At 47.3% G+C, this 14,112-nt stretch overlaps 1 protein-coding gene across 2 annotated transcripts in view; it reads left to right on the top strand.

Annotated features, from left to right (window-relative positions):
• Positions 1-14,112, top strand: part of GEMIN5 (gem nuclear organelle associated protein 5) — a 1,331,385-nt gene that overhangs the window by 232,923 nt on the left and 1,084,350 nt on the right. For both annotated transcript variants that reach the window (XM_069653955.1, XM_069653956.1), the window contains exon 9: positions 10,448-10,660. In XM_069653955.1, coding sequence (XP_069510056.1) covers positions 10,448-10,660 — 213 coding nt within the window. The remainder of the gene's footprint in view (positions 1-10,447; positions 10,661-14,112) is intronic.

Genomic DNA, 14,112 nt, shown 5'->3' on the forward strand with positions numbered 1-14,112 from the left:
TGCCATCCGTATTTTGTTCCCCCTCCCCCATTCTCTGTTCCTCTCTCGAACTTAGTTTGGCATGAGTATGGGCTTGTTCCCTGTCTAAATTCAACATTAACTCCCCAACTAACCCCCCTATCCTGTTTCCCCCAACTTTGTTCACTGCACACATTCCCTTCCCTCCCCCAACCCTACCCATTCCCAACTGGTGCCCAGCTCCATCCCTGGATCTCGGGCTCTCCCGCATTTGGTCCGATCTCGGGTTGCCGAGATCAGGAACCCAGCAGGGTGCTACCGATCTATCGGTATCCTAACTAATCTATTCACTGGGGTATAAGAGCGGGTTCCACGGGGCTCCTGCAATTTACTCTATATTTCTGTGCCTAAGTATCCTTATCAATGCCGTCTATATAGCAAAAGTCACAACTGTCCATGCCCTATCTTATATTCAAGTCCCAATGTCCGAGTCTGCAGCACTTTAGGTACTGCAGCTTCTATGTTACTTATCTGTGCCGCCTTCCTTCTGGGTGCCAGGCTCCCTGCCCTGCAGCCTGCCTCACTCCGGCTGCCTACAGTCCTAGTCCTCTGCAGCCCGCCTTGCAGCCTGCCTCACTCCGGCTGCCTACAATCCTTGTCCTCTGGGCTCCCTGCCCTGCAGCCTGCCTCACTCCGGCTGCCTACCGTCCTTGTCCTCTGGGCTCCCTGCCCTGCAGCCTGCCTCACTCCGGCTGCCTACAGCCCTCGTCCTCTGGGCTTCCTCCCGTGCAGCTTGCAACCCTCTGCTGTCTCCAAGCCCTTGTTCCCTGGGCTCCCTACCTTGCAGCCTGCACCTCTTCGCTGCCTACAGCCCTTGTCCTCTGGGCTCTTTCCTTGCAGCCTGCTCCCTCTGCTTCCTTCAGCCCGTGTCCTCTGGGCTCCTTCCTTGCAGCCTGTCTCCCTCCGCTGCCTACAGCCCTGCTCCTCTGGGCTCCTTACCTCGCGGCCCTATTCTTTTGGGCTCTCTGTCTGTCGCCTACTACTAATCTATCTCTGTCCTGTTCTTCTGGACTCCCTGCCTTGCAGCCTACTACAGTCCTCCGCAGTCCAATACAGTTTGCCTGCACCTAGTGCCACTCTTGACTGCAGACCTGCTTCCTACTTTGCAGCCCTTCTGTTTTCCTGACTGCTGCTCCTTGTTCTCTTCCTTGAGTCCTCTGTACTCCACCTTAGGTTATCTATTTCAGTCTATCTGCCTTTCCTTCATTTCCTTCAGCTAGATTGCTCATTGACTTCCTTTTCGCTGGATATTTCTGTTCTTGTCTTCTCATGTGTCTTATCTAATCCCTTTGTACAGAGCTTGCCTGTTGGTTTCCGGCAGGCAACCTCTGCCCCTTCCTTTGTCGCGTTTTCAGTGTTACAGACACCCACTGCTGCTGTTCCCAGCCATGAGCATACAGCGTGGGCCTCTGTTATAGCAATCTGTGCAGAAGGCTGGAGTTTCCTAAGGTTCGTGGAACACTCTTTCCCATTTCAGCATACACCCCAAGAGGGAATCCAGTTTGTTTGTACCTTTGTATCTTTTGCCCCTTTTGGCTCACAGCTACAGTTTCCTACTCTTCTTTCTTTTGAACTTCCTGCTGTGTGTGCTTATCTGCTACCTTACTTCAGCACAGCCACCCAAAATCTACCTGGGTACCCTGTGCCACTCTTGACAGAGTGCCATTCCTGACACCATCAGTGTATAATCCGGGTATGCCGTGATGTTCGCTGATGCCCTTTGTATCGTTCCTCCTTTCCGAAAAAAATCTAAGATTCTTTCCCTGTCTGGATAGTTCAGGATTCTGGCGATAATTGGCCTCGGTGGGGCCCCTGGTGGTGGCCTGCGCGTTAAGGCCCTATGTGCCCGTTCCACTGCAAATCTTTGCGTCAACACCCCTCCCGTTATTTCCTGCAGCAGCATTGTTTCAATGAAGTCCATGGGGTTTGATTCCTCTGCTCCTTCCGGTAGTCCCACAATACGTACGTTGTTTCTCCGGGCACGTCCCTCCGCTTCTTCTGCCCTATTTCTCCAGATTACTCACGCGTTGTTCTAAGATGTGAATCTCTGATTTGTGAGACGCGCATGCAGCTGTGTTCGGGGCCGTCTTTTTCCAATTCGCCTGTACGTTCTGCCAGCGTTCTGATGTCTTGCCTGAGGAGATTCACCTCTTCCTGTACTGCGCCCACTTTAAGTTCCAGTGCGGCCTTCAGTTCGACCATGGCCGATTCCCGTTTAGTTTCCCATGCTAGTTTCAGGTTCGCGATTGCTTCCAGGATCTGTTGGTCTTTGTTCCCCAAGGCGGTATCTGTGGCTGGGGTCTTTTCCTTACTTCTGGTCCCTTCTGACATTTGCGGTGTTCTCGCATATTCCTTCAGCATGGGTTGTTTTCCCCTTTCCCTTGGTCTGCTTATTCGCCATCTTGACGTCGCCGTATGTTTCTCTTCAGGTACCCAGGAATATGGTTTTTGGCGCCTCATGGATAGTCCGTACTTGGGTATGTTGCCCGCAGGGTGCTGTAGTGAGAGTTCTCATGCGCCGTCTGTTTCGTGACGCAAATGGATTATGTTCTCCCACGTCCTCGGCCGCTGCTGTTTCTTTCTATTTATGCACTCTGACACTTAGTGGGGCCTCTCGCCGTCTGCGTGTCCAGGGGCTTGGGGCCGGTGTTGATGTTACTGTAGGCCCTATAGGCACCAACAATGGTCAGGTTTGCCACTTTACGCGGTGATTCTGCTGTCGTGATTTCCGGTGGCCTCCTCACGTGTCTCTTGGAGCATTTAGATGCCCGTCCCGCTCTTCTGCTGCTGAGTCTCAGATGGTGCTTGGTGCAGTGAGACCACGTTGATGTGAGCCTGCATCCCGGTAGTAGATTGTAGCTTGGGCCAGTCTGCTTTTGGGCCCGTCTCTCCTCCTGGCAAATCCTGCCCGCATGGCGTCGTCTGGTCACCAGAGCCGTCTGTTTATGTGGTCCTCAGTGGCCCTTAACGCAGGGCACGCTGCGTGCCCCCTCCTTCTGTCACTTCCAGGATTAGTGGGTGCCTTCCGCGCTTCTGGGCCGCGGGTCTGTAGGGATTAGTGTGCGTCGGCTGCTTTATTTTGGGAAGGGAAGTTGCCTCCGGTCTAGGCTAGTTCTTTGTTGTGGGCGAGCCGGAGTGTGCCTCCCCTACTTCATCTTAGTGTGGTGACGGGCGTCAGCCATCTAGATTAATAGTAGTCCACTTTTGTGGGGTCGCCTGCGGCCTGGTCCGGTCCGCCTGCCGTGCTGGCTCACAGCATTTTCTGCTGATTCCCTTGTCCAGTCTCCACCTGCGAGCTAGAGACGCTGTGCCCCATGTGCGAGTTACAGCCCCCTCAGGCACATCCAGTGCGTTTCGCCGTACTTATTACAGGCCTCTGCGAGTTCCCGTGCCTCTGCCTGTGCTTAACTGTGTGTCTAGAGTTGCTGGGGCGGCGTTCAGAAGATGGATGCGGCCACGTATTGTGTTCCCCCGCACCGTTGTGCTGGCCGACTACGCTGGATGAACCTCCGGGGCTCGCCGCAGGCTCGGTTGCGGGTTGTTAGTCCCACTTGTGCTGTCTGCATGGCCCTAGTTAGTGCGCCTCGGCGCTATCTCCTCATATGGACTCACGATCTCCGGTCGCTCCTCAGTGCGAATTGTGTTGGTGGGGGTGTGCGCGCAGCCTCTGATCCTGCCCTGTGGCACCCCTGTGCTCTGTGTGCCGCGGGCAGTGTGCCTTGCTGGACTCGTCACGTTTGGTTGGGGGGCCCACGACCCCCCCCCGGTCCTCACGATTCACGCAGCACCCCGACCCTTGGGTGGCTTTGCTGCAGCCCTCTATGGTCCGTTCCGTTGGTAATGGGCCTTTGCTACTTTGTTGCGCACCATCCGCGCTCCGTTCGGCCAATGCCACAGTGTATCCATGTCTCACACTGGCACCCGAGAGCTTGCAGCTCTCCCCTAGTCCGCCCCTACCGCTGCGCGGTGCAACAGTGTGTCTTGCTGAAACAGGCAGCGCAGATGTGCTTGCAGTGAAGAAGCACCGCGCTCCTCTTCTCAGAGCGGACGCCGTCCTGGTTTCAGTGGGTGCCGAAGCGCCAGCTGCATCTTGGCACGGCCCTTTGTTCGGCAGCGTCCGCCATCTTGTCTGTAGGTCTGCGGACCGGGTCCTCCAATTCAGTCCCTGCCGTTGCCGCCTTACACAATCGATCAGCTGCTGGTTATGCGCACCTTGAGCCCCACGCCTTCCGACAGTTTTTCTGAAGTTTTGAGGCCTTTTGTTGTACTTTAGTGCCAGGATTATGCACAGATCCGCTGGAGCTCCCAAAAGAGCAGCCTTTCCATGGCTGCCAAGCCACGCCCCACAGCCATTGTTTTCATTTTTTATAGCTGATCTACTGTTTACTGCGCATATTTTTAGAGATGTGATCTCTGATTTTTTGCTTGGGGTAGAGATTGTGGGTATTTGTGGGTTTAGGCTGGTAGATGGGGGTAGGGTCTTGTATAGTATGTAAGGCTTACCCTGGAATTGTGGGCGGTTGGAGCCTTAGCCTTTGAGGTTATATAGGTTCCTACTTGGAGCAGTTTTATCCGGTGGTTTCCCTGAGTCGTTGGCATTGGTTGATTTCCTACGTTGCTTAGGGGTAAAGTGTTTGGAGGGTTACGAGTCAGGTGCAGGTTCTTACTGTCTTGGAGTAATCTTGTAAGTTTGGGTAGTATCATCAAGTTCAACTATGGACGAGATTTTAGCCTGCAGCATGATGCTTCAATTGTTGTATATGTTTATGGTCCGTTTGTTTTTGTGTGTGGCGCAATGGTTGTATCCCAGTGTAGTCCTCTGTTTTAAATTAATTGAAAAGGTTTTTAGTTTAATCTACCAGCGATGTAGGCGATTAGTAACAATGAGAATGTGGCTGCACCAGTATTTATAGCCCCAATAATAGTTGGCAGTTAGAGTGGTCTCTGTTTTTGTAGAGGGATTGCTGTAGACATTTTCATGCATAATATTTTATAAAGAATATCTTTCTTACTACATAGTCTGTGGGCAGCCCCCTATTAAATGCCTATTCAAATTGTTCATTTTACCTCAAAACCACCCTTCTCCTTCCAAAGCACGTCACTGCTCACCCACACTACCACTTTTAGATTTGGGATACCTTTTGAGTAAATACTCTGTAAACCAAGTAGTGCAATATATCTGGATACTAAGCATGGGTCCTAGAGAAATCTAATACACTCCAGCAGGCCTCCGTAACATAGTCACTGTTAAGATGGATTTCTAGAATTCTGGACTGTTGGACAGATTTTAGGAGGCCACGCTAGTTACAGTGAACAAGGCACTCTGAGAGGTGGCCAAAACCCAATCAAGGTAGCAATGGAGAGCAGTCCATGCTTCTTCTCGGCAGTGTGAGTGTTGTCTGGGGTCCACAAATAGTCCACACAGTATAGCGCACAATAATTCAATTTACACAGTTGTGTATAAAAATACTGGTTTTTTATTATTATTGACCTTCTGACCACGCTAGAAAATTTTAAAAGGTAGGATTATCGCACAACCCTCTAATACAAATATATACAGTCACCATAGGTTAAAATATGCACCAAATAAGTTGGTTAGCAAAGCAGGTAAGTATTTTAGATGCATTCAGTGATGGAACCAGTTCACAAGACAACCTATCTTAAGAAGTCCAGACCCTAAGAAGGATGGGGCCTTATGCCCAAAATTCACAGGAGCCACAATGTTTCTCACCAGAATGTAGTCGCTGTAGGTAAGTTACATAACATTGTGTTGTTGATAGTTTAAAAGTTCTACAACAATTTTACCATAGGTAAGTATGCGTTTTATTCCAGACCCAAAACTAACCCAGGGGAAGGTTCGTCAACCAAGGTATGATGACCAAAAGGTGAGTGGAATGTAATAAGGAGACAAAGGGACTTGTTCACAATGTTATCCTACGTAGGACAGGGTGGGAGAGCTGCACTGCTTTTACTTACCCCACCTGACTCCGATTTTCCCAGATGACTTTGTGGATCGTCTTGGGGTTGATGTGGGCTCAATCTTCTGCCGTTGGTTACCGGGAGAGGTTCCCAGGAGTTGCAGGTTCAAGAATGTGTCCAGTTGGGTGCAGCTGAAAATTAAAACCTCTACCTGATGAAGAAATGCAAGAACCACTGATGCAGGCCACTTCAGGACACATCACAGGTTGGAGGAAGGCAAGTTTCAGCGACGGTTTCCTCACACAGACGACGATGGGTGTTCTTCCACCTTCGGTCACAGAGGCAGCTCAAGGACAGCATCCCTTGCTGCTAGGATGCTGAAATTCGGGAAAAAGGAGACTTGTGGCAGAAGCTGACAATCACCGAAGTTCCAGACTATCGACGCGGAACAGCAACTTCTGGTGAAGTAGCCCACAAGAGAGCTGGTCAGTCCACTGGCCAACCAGGGACACTTCCGAAGGCTCAGAAGGGCAGGATTTTCGAGAAGGCATTGTGACTAGTTGGTCCCATTAATCCAAGGGCTAAAGCACTGCTCCGGGTCTTCGGAGCTAAGGTAGTCAAACAGGGCTTCACTGGGCCAGACGCAGGAAGGGATGCTGGGCAACTTCAGAAGTCATCTACGGATCTTAAGCAGGCTTTTCTCCTTTGAGTGTTTCTTGGCTCCAACAATTATCTGAAGAAATCGCTGTAGGGGTCCTCTTCTTGTCCAAACTCTGAGCTGGAAGCAAGTCCAAGCCCACTAATGGTAACGATCTGCACCATTCAAACAGCCAGTAGTTGTCCAGTGAGGGACAACTCTGGTTTCACATTTGCCCCATACCTAGGCTTTCTGGCACCAAGGACGAGGAGTGACACTAGACAGTCACACCCCTTTCCTGGGAGACAGACGGACACACCTACACTTGTTTAGGCCACTAGCCATGCTTAGTAGCGATACGTGATAAATGTGAATGTGCACACTAAAAATACTGCAGAAATGGTAAAAATGTTTCAGCTTATCTTTAGGCACATATACAAGGGTATCGGGTAATAAAATCGCAGCAAAAATGTCAGCGGTAAAAACAATTGCGGCAAAAATGCTGTGGTTTAACCCGGTAAAGGTGTACCCCATTATACCATTTAAGGGGAGCGGGAGTGTCCGGTGATTGTGACGGCAAAACCACAGCATTTTTGCCACGATATTTTGTATACACAGCCATTTTTGCCATGATTTTAAGGCATGGAACCTATACAAGTAGACATAAATTCCATGTGTAAGCAGCTACGGTGATGCAAAAGTATCCCCATTGCACTACACTTTAACATGCTATGTGCAATGCTAAAAAGCACAAGAATTCATACTGGAACCATAGTTTCCCATTACTGATGTTCTGAAGAGGTGGTCAGTTTCCCCATAATGAGAAAAAGGGAAGTGAAGCTGAAGGCTCTTCATCCCTTTAAAAAAAGTCAGGTCAGGATAGAAATGGAGCAAAAAGAATGTGGTTACATAGAAAACTATGAAGGGAAAGATTCAAAAAGAGAAATCTTTCCCAACAGTCACCAGTTAAGTATCTTATTTCAAGCACTAACTTGGGAAGGAACGTTCAGTTGAAATGATTGAGGCTTTGGACCTGAAGTAATCATCAAATTGTTCTCTTAATAAATCAAGTAGAGCACCCTTCTCAGTGTAGGAAAACGGTGAAATTGAGGGAAAACCCTAATTGTGTGGCAGTATCAATAACTCCTGGGTAAGAGCCTGTTGTTTTGCGTCCTCTGTATATGAAGAAGGGGTTCTCTCACTTTGCGTTCTGCAGTTAGTCAAAACAGAGTTCATCTACATAGAAGGTATTACTTGAGGACCCTTCCATCTAATGTCCATCTAGCGGGTGTCCAAGCCCACTATAAGACCTATGTAGAATGGCAGGCTGACCAAGGTGTTGGGATATCAGCATAACATTCAGTTCATATATCAAAGCCATTCACTTCTGTTGCCCCCATAGTCATGTGCCGTATTAAAAAGAAAATTTACATATAGATGGATTAGGTGCATGTCGATGCACTGTTCAGAGACTAGAAAGCCAACAAAGGAACATGAAATGTTATTGACCTGTAGAATTTTGTTTGTATTCACGAAAAGCATGAGCGCCTCTCTTCTGAGAAGGAATAGGACAAATGATCTGCTCTATGTTATGTTATTGTGCTTTATGCCATGCACTGCTGCCATTTTCATGGTCTCCAAGCGCTTTGGCAGATCTGAACATGAAAGTGGTTGGGTGGGCTTAGTTGGTGGGATTGAGAGGGAAAGAGCTAGAAAGCAATGTGCTGTTGGTAGTTTCAGTTCAGAAAAAACAGTCACTGTGTGCTGATTTGTTTTTAGATTGTTGGTGCTGTGTGGTGTTTGGTGGAGATTTGTGTGCGATTGGTTTAGTTTCCTGTTGGGTGCTGTGGAGTGTCTGCAGTTTGCGGTTGGAATTGTTTTGCGTCGGATTTATATGTCTGATCCGTTCAGTGTTTGAGGGTGAGTGTGCAGACTATTTATAGTGTTTTTAATAGGATTAGTGGGCAGTCTCTCTTTTTCTGCAGGTTATGTTGATCCGAGTTGGTATTAGTCTGTGGTGGTTTGCCGATTGGTTGCTTTATTTCTTTGGGTGGCACTGTTTTGCGAAGTATGTTTTTCGTTATCTTCAGTGTTTCTATTGTGCTGTGTTGGTGGTTTCCTTCTATGATGTTTCCCATTTAGCCTGGTGAGTTGAAGAGACATGTTTTTAACAGTTTTCTGAACTTTAGGAACCTTCTGTTGTTCGCATTTCCTTTGGGAGCGAGCTCCCTAGTCTCGCCACTATGCAGAAGAATGCTGATCCTGCTCGAATTTACGCTTTAAGTATTGTTTCGCTTCTAGGCGAAAGTCGTTGCTGGATCTTAATGCTGGTTTTGGTTTGTAGATGGAGATTGTTTCCTGTATGAATTCTGCTAATTGGCTGTGGATTGCTCTGTGTTATACAGAGTGTTTTGATGAAAATGTGTTTTTTAACTGGAAGCCAATGAAGTGCTCTCAGTGCTGGTGCAATGTGTTCTCTCTTAGTGAGTCTGAGGAGTAATCTTTCTACTACTTTCTATATTGGTTGTAGTTTTTTCATAAGGTATTCTGGCATTCCAAGATGGATGCTCTTGGCCTAGTCTATTCTTGACATGACGAGAGGGATGACAGCAAGAGTTCTGTGTGGGAAGGTGAAGAATGGTAATATCCTCTTGATTGTATGTAGGTGACGAAGCATTTCTTTATTACTGCTTTGACTTGCGGTTCGAGTATTCAAGGTTTTTTACCAATTTGGAGGGTTCTGGTGGGTTTCCCAGTTCGGTGGGCCATGGAATGTGGTGATGGTTCACGTCATTGGGAATTGTGGAAAGGATACATTTGAAAAATATCACTTAGGGCCTATGGCCCTGTGCCATGTATTATTCTAAGGATGTTTTGCAAAAAATCCAGTGTGAAGTGACCTGTGTGCAATAAATGGAACATAAAAGGGGCCAAGCCAGCTGGGGAGAAGAGTGAAGTAAGTGACAAGGGGTGCATCAGGGCGGTGGGGTGAGTGGACAGGGGAAATGGCGGATATGGGGGAGTTGTTTGGGAGTTGAAACTGGTAGGGGTTTTGGGTGTCCGACAGAGGGGAGAAGGGGAATAGGGAGGTTAGGAGGCTGGGGAATGGAACAGAGTTCTAAGGGTATCACCAGGAAAGGCAGCTGGGGTGGGAGTCTCAGGGAGATGGGTGAGGTGGGGGAGCGAAATTGCATCCTATTCGCAACAACACCTGTTGAACAAGAGTCTCATCGCAAAAGGAGTTATATAAAGGGTACATTTTGAAAATCTACATAGGACAGTTCTGTGGGATGGTGCCCATTCAAGATCTTATACTAGAGGAGAAATAACAATTTGAAGATCCGTCTGATCCCGCCACAAGGACAGTCCAGCACTTCAATGCTCGGCACAGTTCCCATCTGAACTAGTTCCCAAACAGGTGTATACACTTTGAATGTCATTCATGAGTTATGCCTGTAGTGCTTTATTTCTAGTCACAGAGAGCAAGGAGGCAGTGTCTGGATCTTAGTAGAGGGACTCTCACATGTTGGACAAATATTGAAACACTGGAGGTTTCACTCTTGGTTAGCAGTGCTCGTCTGGTAAGTACTCTTGTGACATATGGGGCTTAGTTTGTTTAGCACTGTGTAGGTAAGATGGAAGTTCTTATATCCTGTATTCTGTAGCGATCTAGTGCAGGGTTTGGGGCTTTGAGTAGATGTGGTCAGATTACATGGAGCACATAGCATTCCTGCATTAACATGTTGCTTAAGAGTTAATCAACCTGCTTCTGTTATTTCTGTGCTTGAATATTTGCGGCTCGATTCCTCCTCCCATATTCTATCTGTTCCGTATGTCTTTTACTTTGTGGCTGATTCTTAACTCTGCCCGCAGGTGAAGTGCTGGGACCTGTCTTCCTTGGACTGCTGCTGGACTCTTCCCTCCCTGGGAGGCTTTGTGTATACCCTGGCTTTCTCCCCTGTGGATGTGGGTTGCCTTGCTATTGGCAGTGGAGATAGCATGATCCGTGTGTGGAATACGCTGTCCATCCAGAATTCATATGATGTGAAAACGTTTTGGCAGGGGATCAAGAACAAGGTTACAGCGGTAAGTGTGGGTTCATAATAAACAGTTAGTTATCTCCATGCATAGGTTTCTCTAGGGGTCCGATTTTGGTACTAAGAATCCTGACCTCTGGAGGGGGCAGTAGTTTATGCATGCAATACAAGCGGGCACCGAATACACTGACATATGATTTGTGATGCAACCAAGGCCAGGAATATCAGAAAGTTAAGACCAGTTATTTAAATATTAAGGGCTCCTCAAATCCTAAGTAGATCTAGTGCACAAAAGATTTCTTTAGGATGAGTATGTGTTTCAACATAGCTGGACTGTGGGGTCAGTGGCTCACATATAGGACAGATCATATATTTTCTGTTACTTGTATTCAGTGATATCAAGTGATGGTCATAGCGCCATGCAGTGTTCTCTTCCAGCACTCGTACCTATTTAAGGGAATGCAGTGCAAAGTGCTGTAACAGCTTTTGTAACATAGGCTGGTAAACGTAGAGATGAAAGTACTGCCATTTCAACATGTAATGACGAGAGCCTGGACTGCTGTGTAACTTAAAGGCATGGTGGAGTGTGAGCACTGTGCCAATTTTGCAGGGATGACCATTGTTCATAGCCGGTGGAAATAGCAATCAAAAGATACAGAAGAGCCAAGCACTTCTTGTAGAAGAACACTGAATTTATGGTTTTAAAGAAGACTTTTCTTTTTGCAACTTTCCTTCCATTTACATGACCCCCCAACTTTTATGTCTTGAACTCAAACCTGACTTTATAGGTAAGTAAAGCCTTTTTACTTTCACTTATCTTGCTCAACTAATTTATTTTGGGGGCACTTTCAGCCCATAAGATTACCAGTGCAGTGGGACTGTCCCCTTTCATGATTTCCTGTATTTTTAAAGTAGCACACCTTTGTACCTCTTGGTTGTGTCTAGGAAAGACTAGTGGCACTGAGCCATGTTTTACTTATTTTTCCATTGCACTACTGTTCACCATCTTTTTACTGCATAATGATAATATGAGTACCACATTTTATGTTATCCAATTTGTATACTGCGCCTACCATAGTGGTACTTAAAATGGCTGTGCCATGATGTTTAAAGTCATGCAATGTGCTTGAAGTCATCCTTTGACTGTCTTGCTTTCTGGCAACCTTCCTTCCCTCTCAAAATGGTACATTATCTTGCATTTGTATAGCGCTTCCTGACGTAGATTATGGCATTGAAGCGCTTTGCCTGTCAGAGGCAAAGCAGTATAAAATAACTTTCAGTAGTGATAGGTAGGAGGAAAGTCAGGTAGATAGTTGGGATGAGGGCAGAAGATGGATAAAATGCTCAGGAAGGCATGAGAAGGAAAAGGTGGAGGAGCAACGTGCACAATTGAACCACATTTATTGTGGGACTTAACTGTATTCTATTGGGCACTGCGCCAAAAGGAGAGATAGCTGGAGAGAGGTGTTGGCTGCACCAAGGGGGGGGTATGCTGGAATGTATTCACTGCATGGTGAGCCTGGGCATGTTGAAGCGGTGTCCAAGCAAACAGACAGCAAAGCCCTTCTGCTAACTTCAATATGTCTGCAACAACATTTGGGGGGTTCTATGTTAGAAATCCGAATTTGCCAAGTTTGCATAGGCTCCATGAAAAGCAAGCAAAACAACCTCTAGGCTTGTGCTTCTGGCAGAGTGCTTAATGACACAAAACCTGTATTTGGCTCCGCATTGGTGAGGGTTGTGAGCCTTCCAGTTTCCTGGTGAGCCAAGGCATGTTGAAACCATGCCCAACAAAACACAGCCAGCAAAGCCCTTTTACTTACTCCCCTAAGTCCAGAGTGGCTGCGAACAGCCAGCTTCTGTAGATGGGGGGAAATATCAAAGGAAATATGGCCACATTTAACTGGGGGTGGGATTTCAACCACTGGTTTCCTGGGAGCAGAAGCCCCGGTCCAGGCTTTCTGGAGTTTCCAGAGTCCTGCTAGGACCTTTATGGGAAAGGTTATTGCGGTGTGTGAGGCATGAATGCTCTTAGGCTGGATGCTTATGGGAGTTGAATTACATAATCCAGCCTTGGACTTGCCTTCTCATCCTTGGCTGCAGTTATTGTGTCCTATTAATGCAGGGCATCATGTGAATATTGGGTCAACACAGGGTTGTGGGGTATAGTTAACGCATTAGATTTTCAGGTCTTCGTTCTGTTCCTGCGTTTGCTTGTTTTGGGGGATGCTACCTGCTGCGTTATGGTTGCTTCAAAGGGCATGAACATAAGACATTTAAAGCATATTATTATAATGAAACATCAACATAACATAACATGACCTAACCAGATGGCATAAAAGGAAACCACATGATATTCTTCCCCCAAAACCCCCACCGAACGGGGTGAATGAGTACACACAAATTAAAGTAAAAAAACAGTAACACTCGTGTAGATGCTAGTTACATTTAGCCTTATGAAAAGAACACATAGATCCCAACAGAAAAGACATTACACAATATGTTTCTACAGCATAAAGACATTACCTGGGGTGTAGTGTAACATAACACAGTGTAGCATACCTAACAGGAGTGTAGCAATTCAAAACAGGGCAGATCATAGACTATATAGCTTAGTGCAGGCACATAGCAAAACATGCCATTGCTAGGCATCCCAAACAAATAATGATGCAACCCAGCAGAGAGAGAGAGAGAGAGACACACACACACACACACACACACACACACACACACACACACACACACACACACACACACACACACACACACACACACACACACACACACACACACACACACACACACACACACACACACACACACACACACACACACACACACACACACACACACACACACACACACACACACACACACACACACACACACACACACACACACACACACACACACACACACACACACACACACACACACACACACACACACACACACACACACACACACACACACACACACACACACACACACACACACACACACACACACACACACACACACACACACACACACACACACACACACACACACACACACACACACACACACACACACACACACACTTTCTCCCCCCCCCCCCCCCCCCCTCTGGACGCCTCCCCAAAATCACCATTTCTGGATTTGAACTCGGCTGTTGCTCTTCGGGTTGACTGCTTTCAAGATGTAAATGAATGCTCTTTTGTAGGCCAAGGCCCTGTGCGTCAAAGGCAAGAGGACTCCACCCCTCATGCCATTCCTTCATATATGGTAATACACTGCTTGGATTCCTGGGCTAGTGCCCGTCTGTGTGGAAGAACTGGTCAGCGATGGGTTTGGGACGGTACCCAGTCAATTTACAGAGTGGTACATTTCACCAGTAACCATAATAACAAAAAATTATGAAAATATTAAATAAATATAGGGTAGTGGGGTAAGGGGTTGAAATGGGTCGGGATGGGGTAAGGGTGGCTTTATAAGGATTGACCCTCCCAAATGAAAATA

The sequence above is a fragment of the Ambystoma mexicanum genome, chromosome 3q, assembly GCF_040938575.1.
Source record: "Ambystoma mexicanum isolate Mex_15411 chromosome 3q, UKY_AmexF1_1, whole genome shotgun sequence".
In the NCBI taxonomy this organism is placed as follows: domain Eukaryota; kingdom Metazoa; phylum Chordata; class Amphibia; order Caudata; family Ambystomatidae; genus Ambystoma; species Ambystoma mexicanum.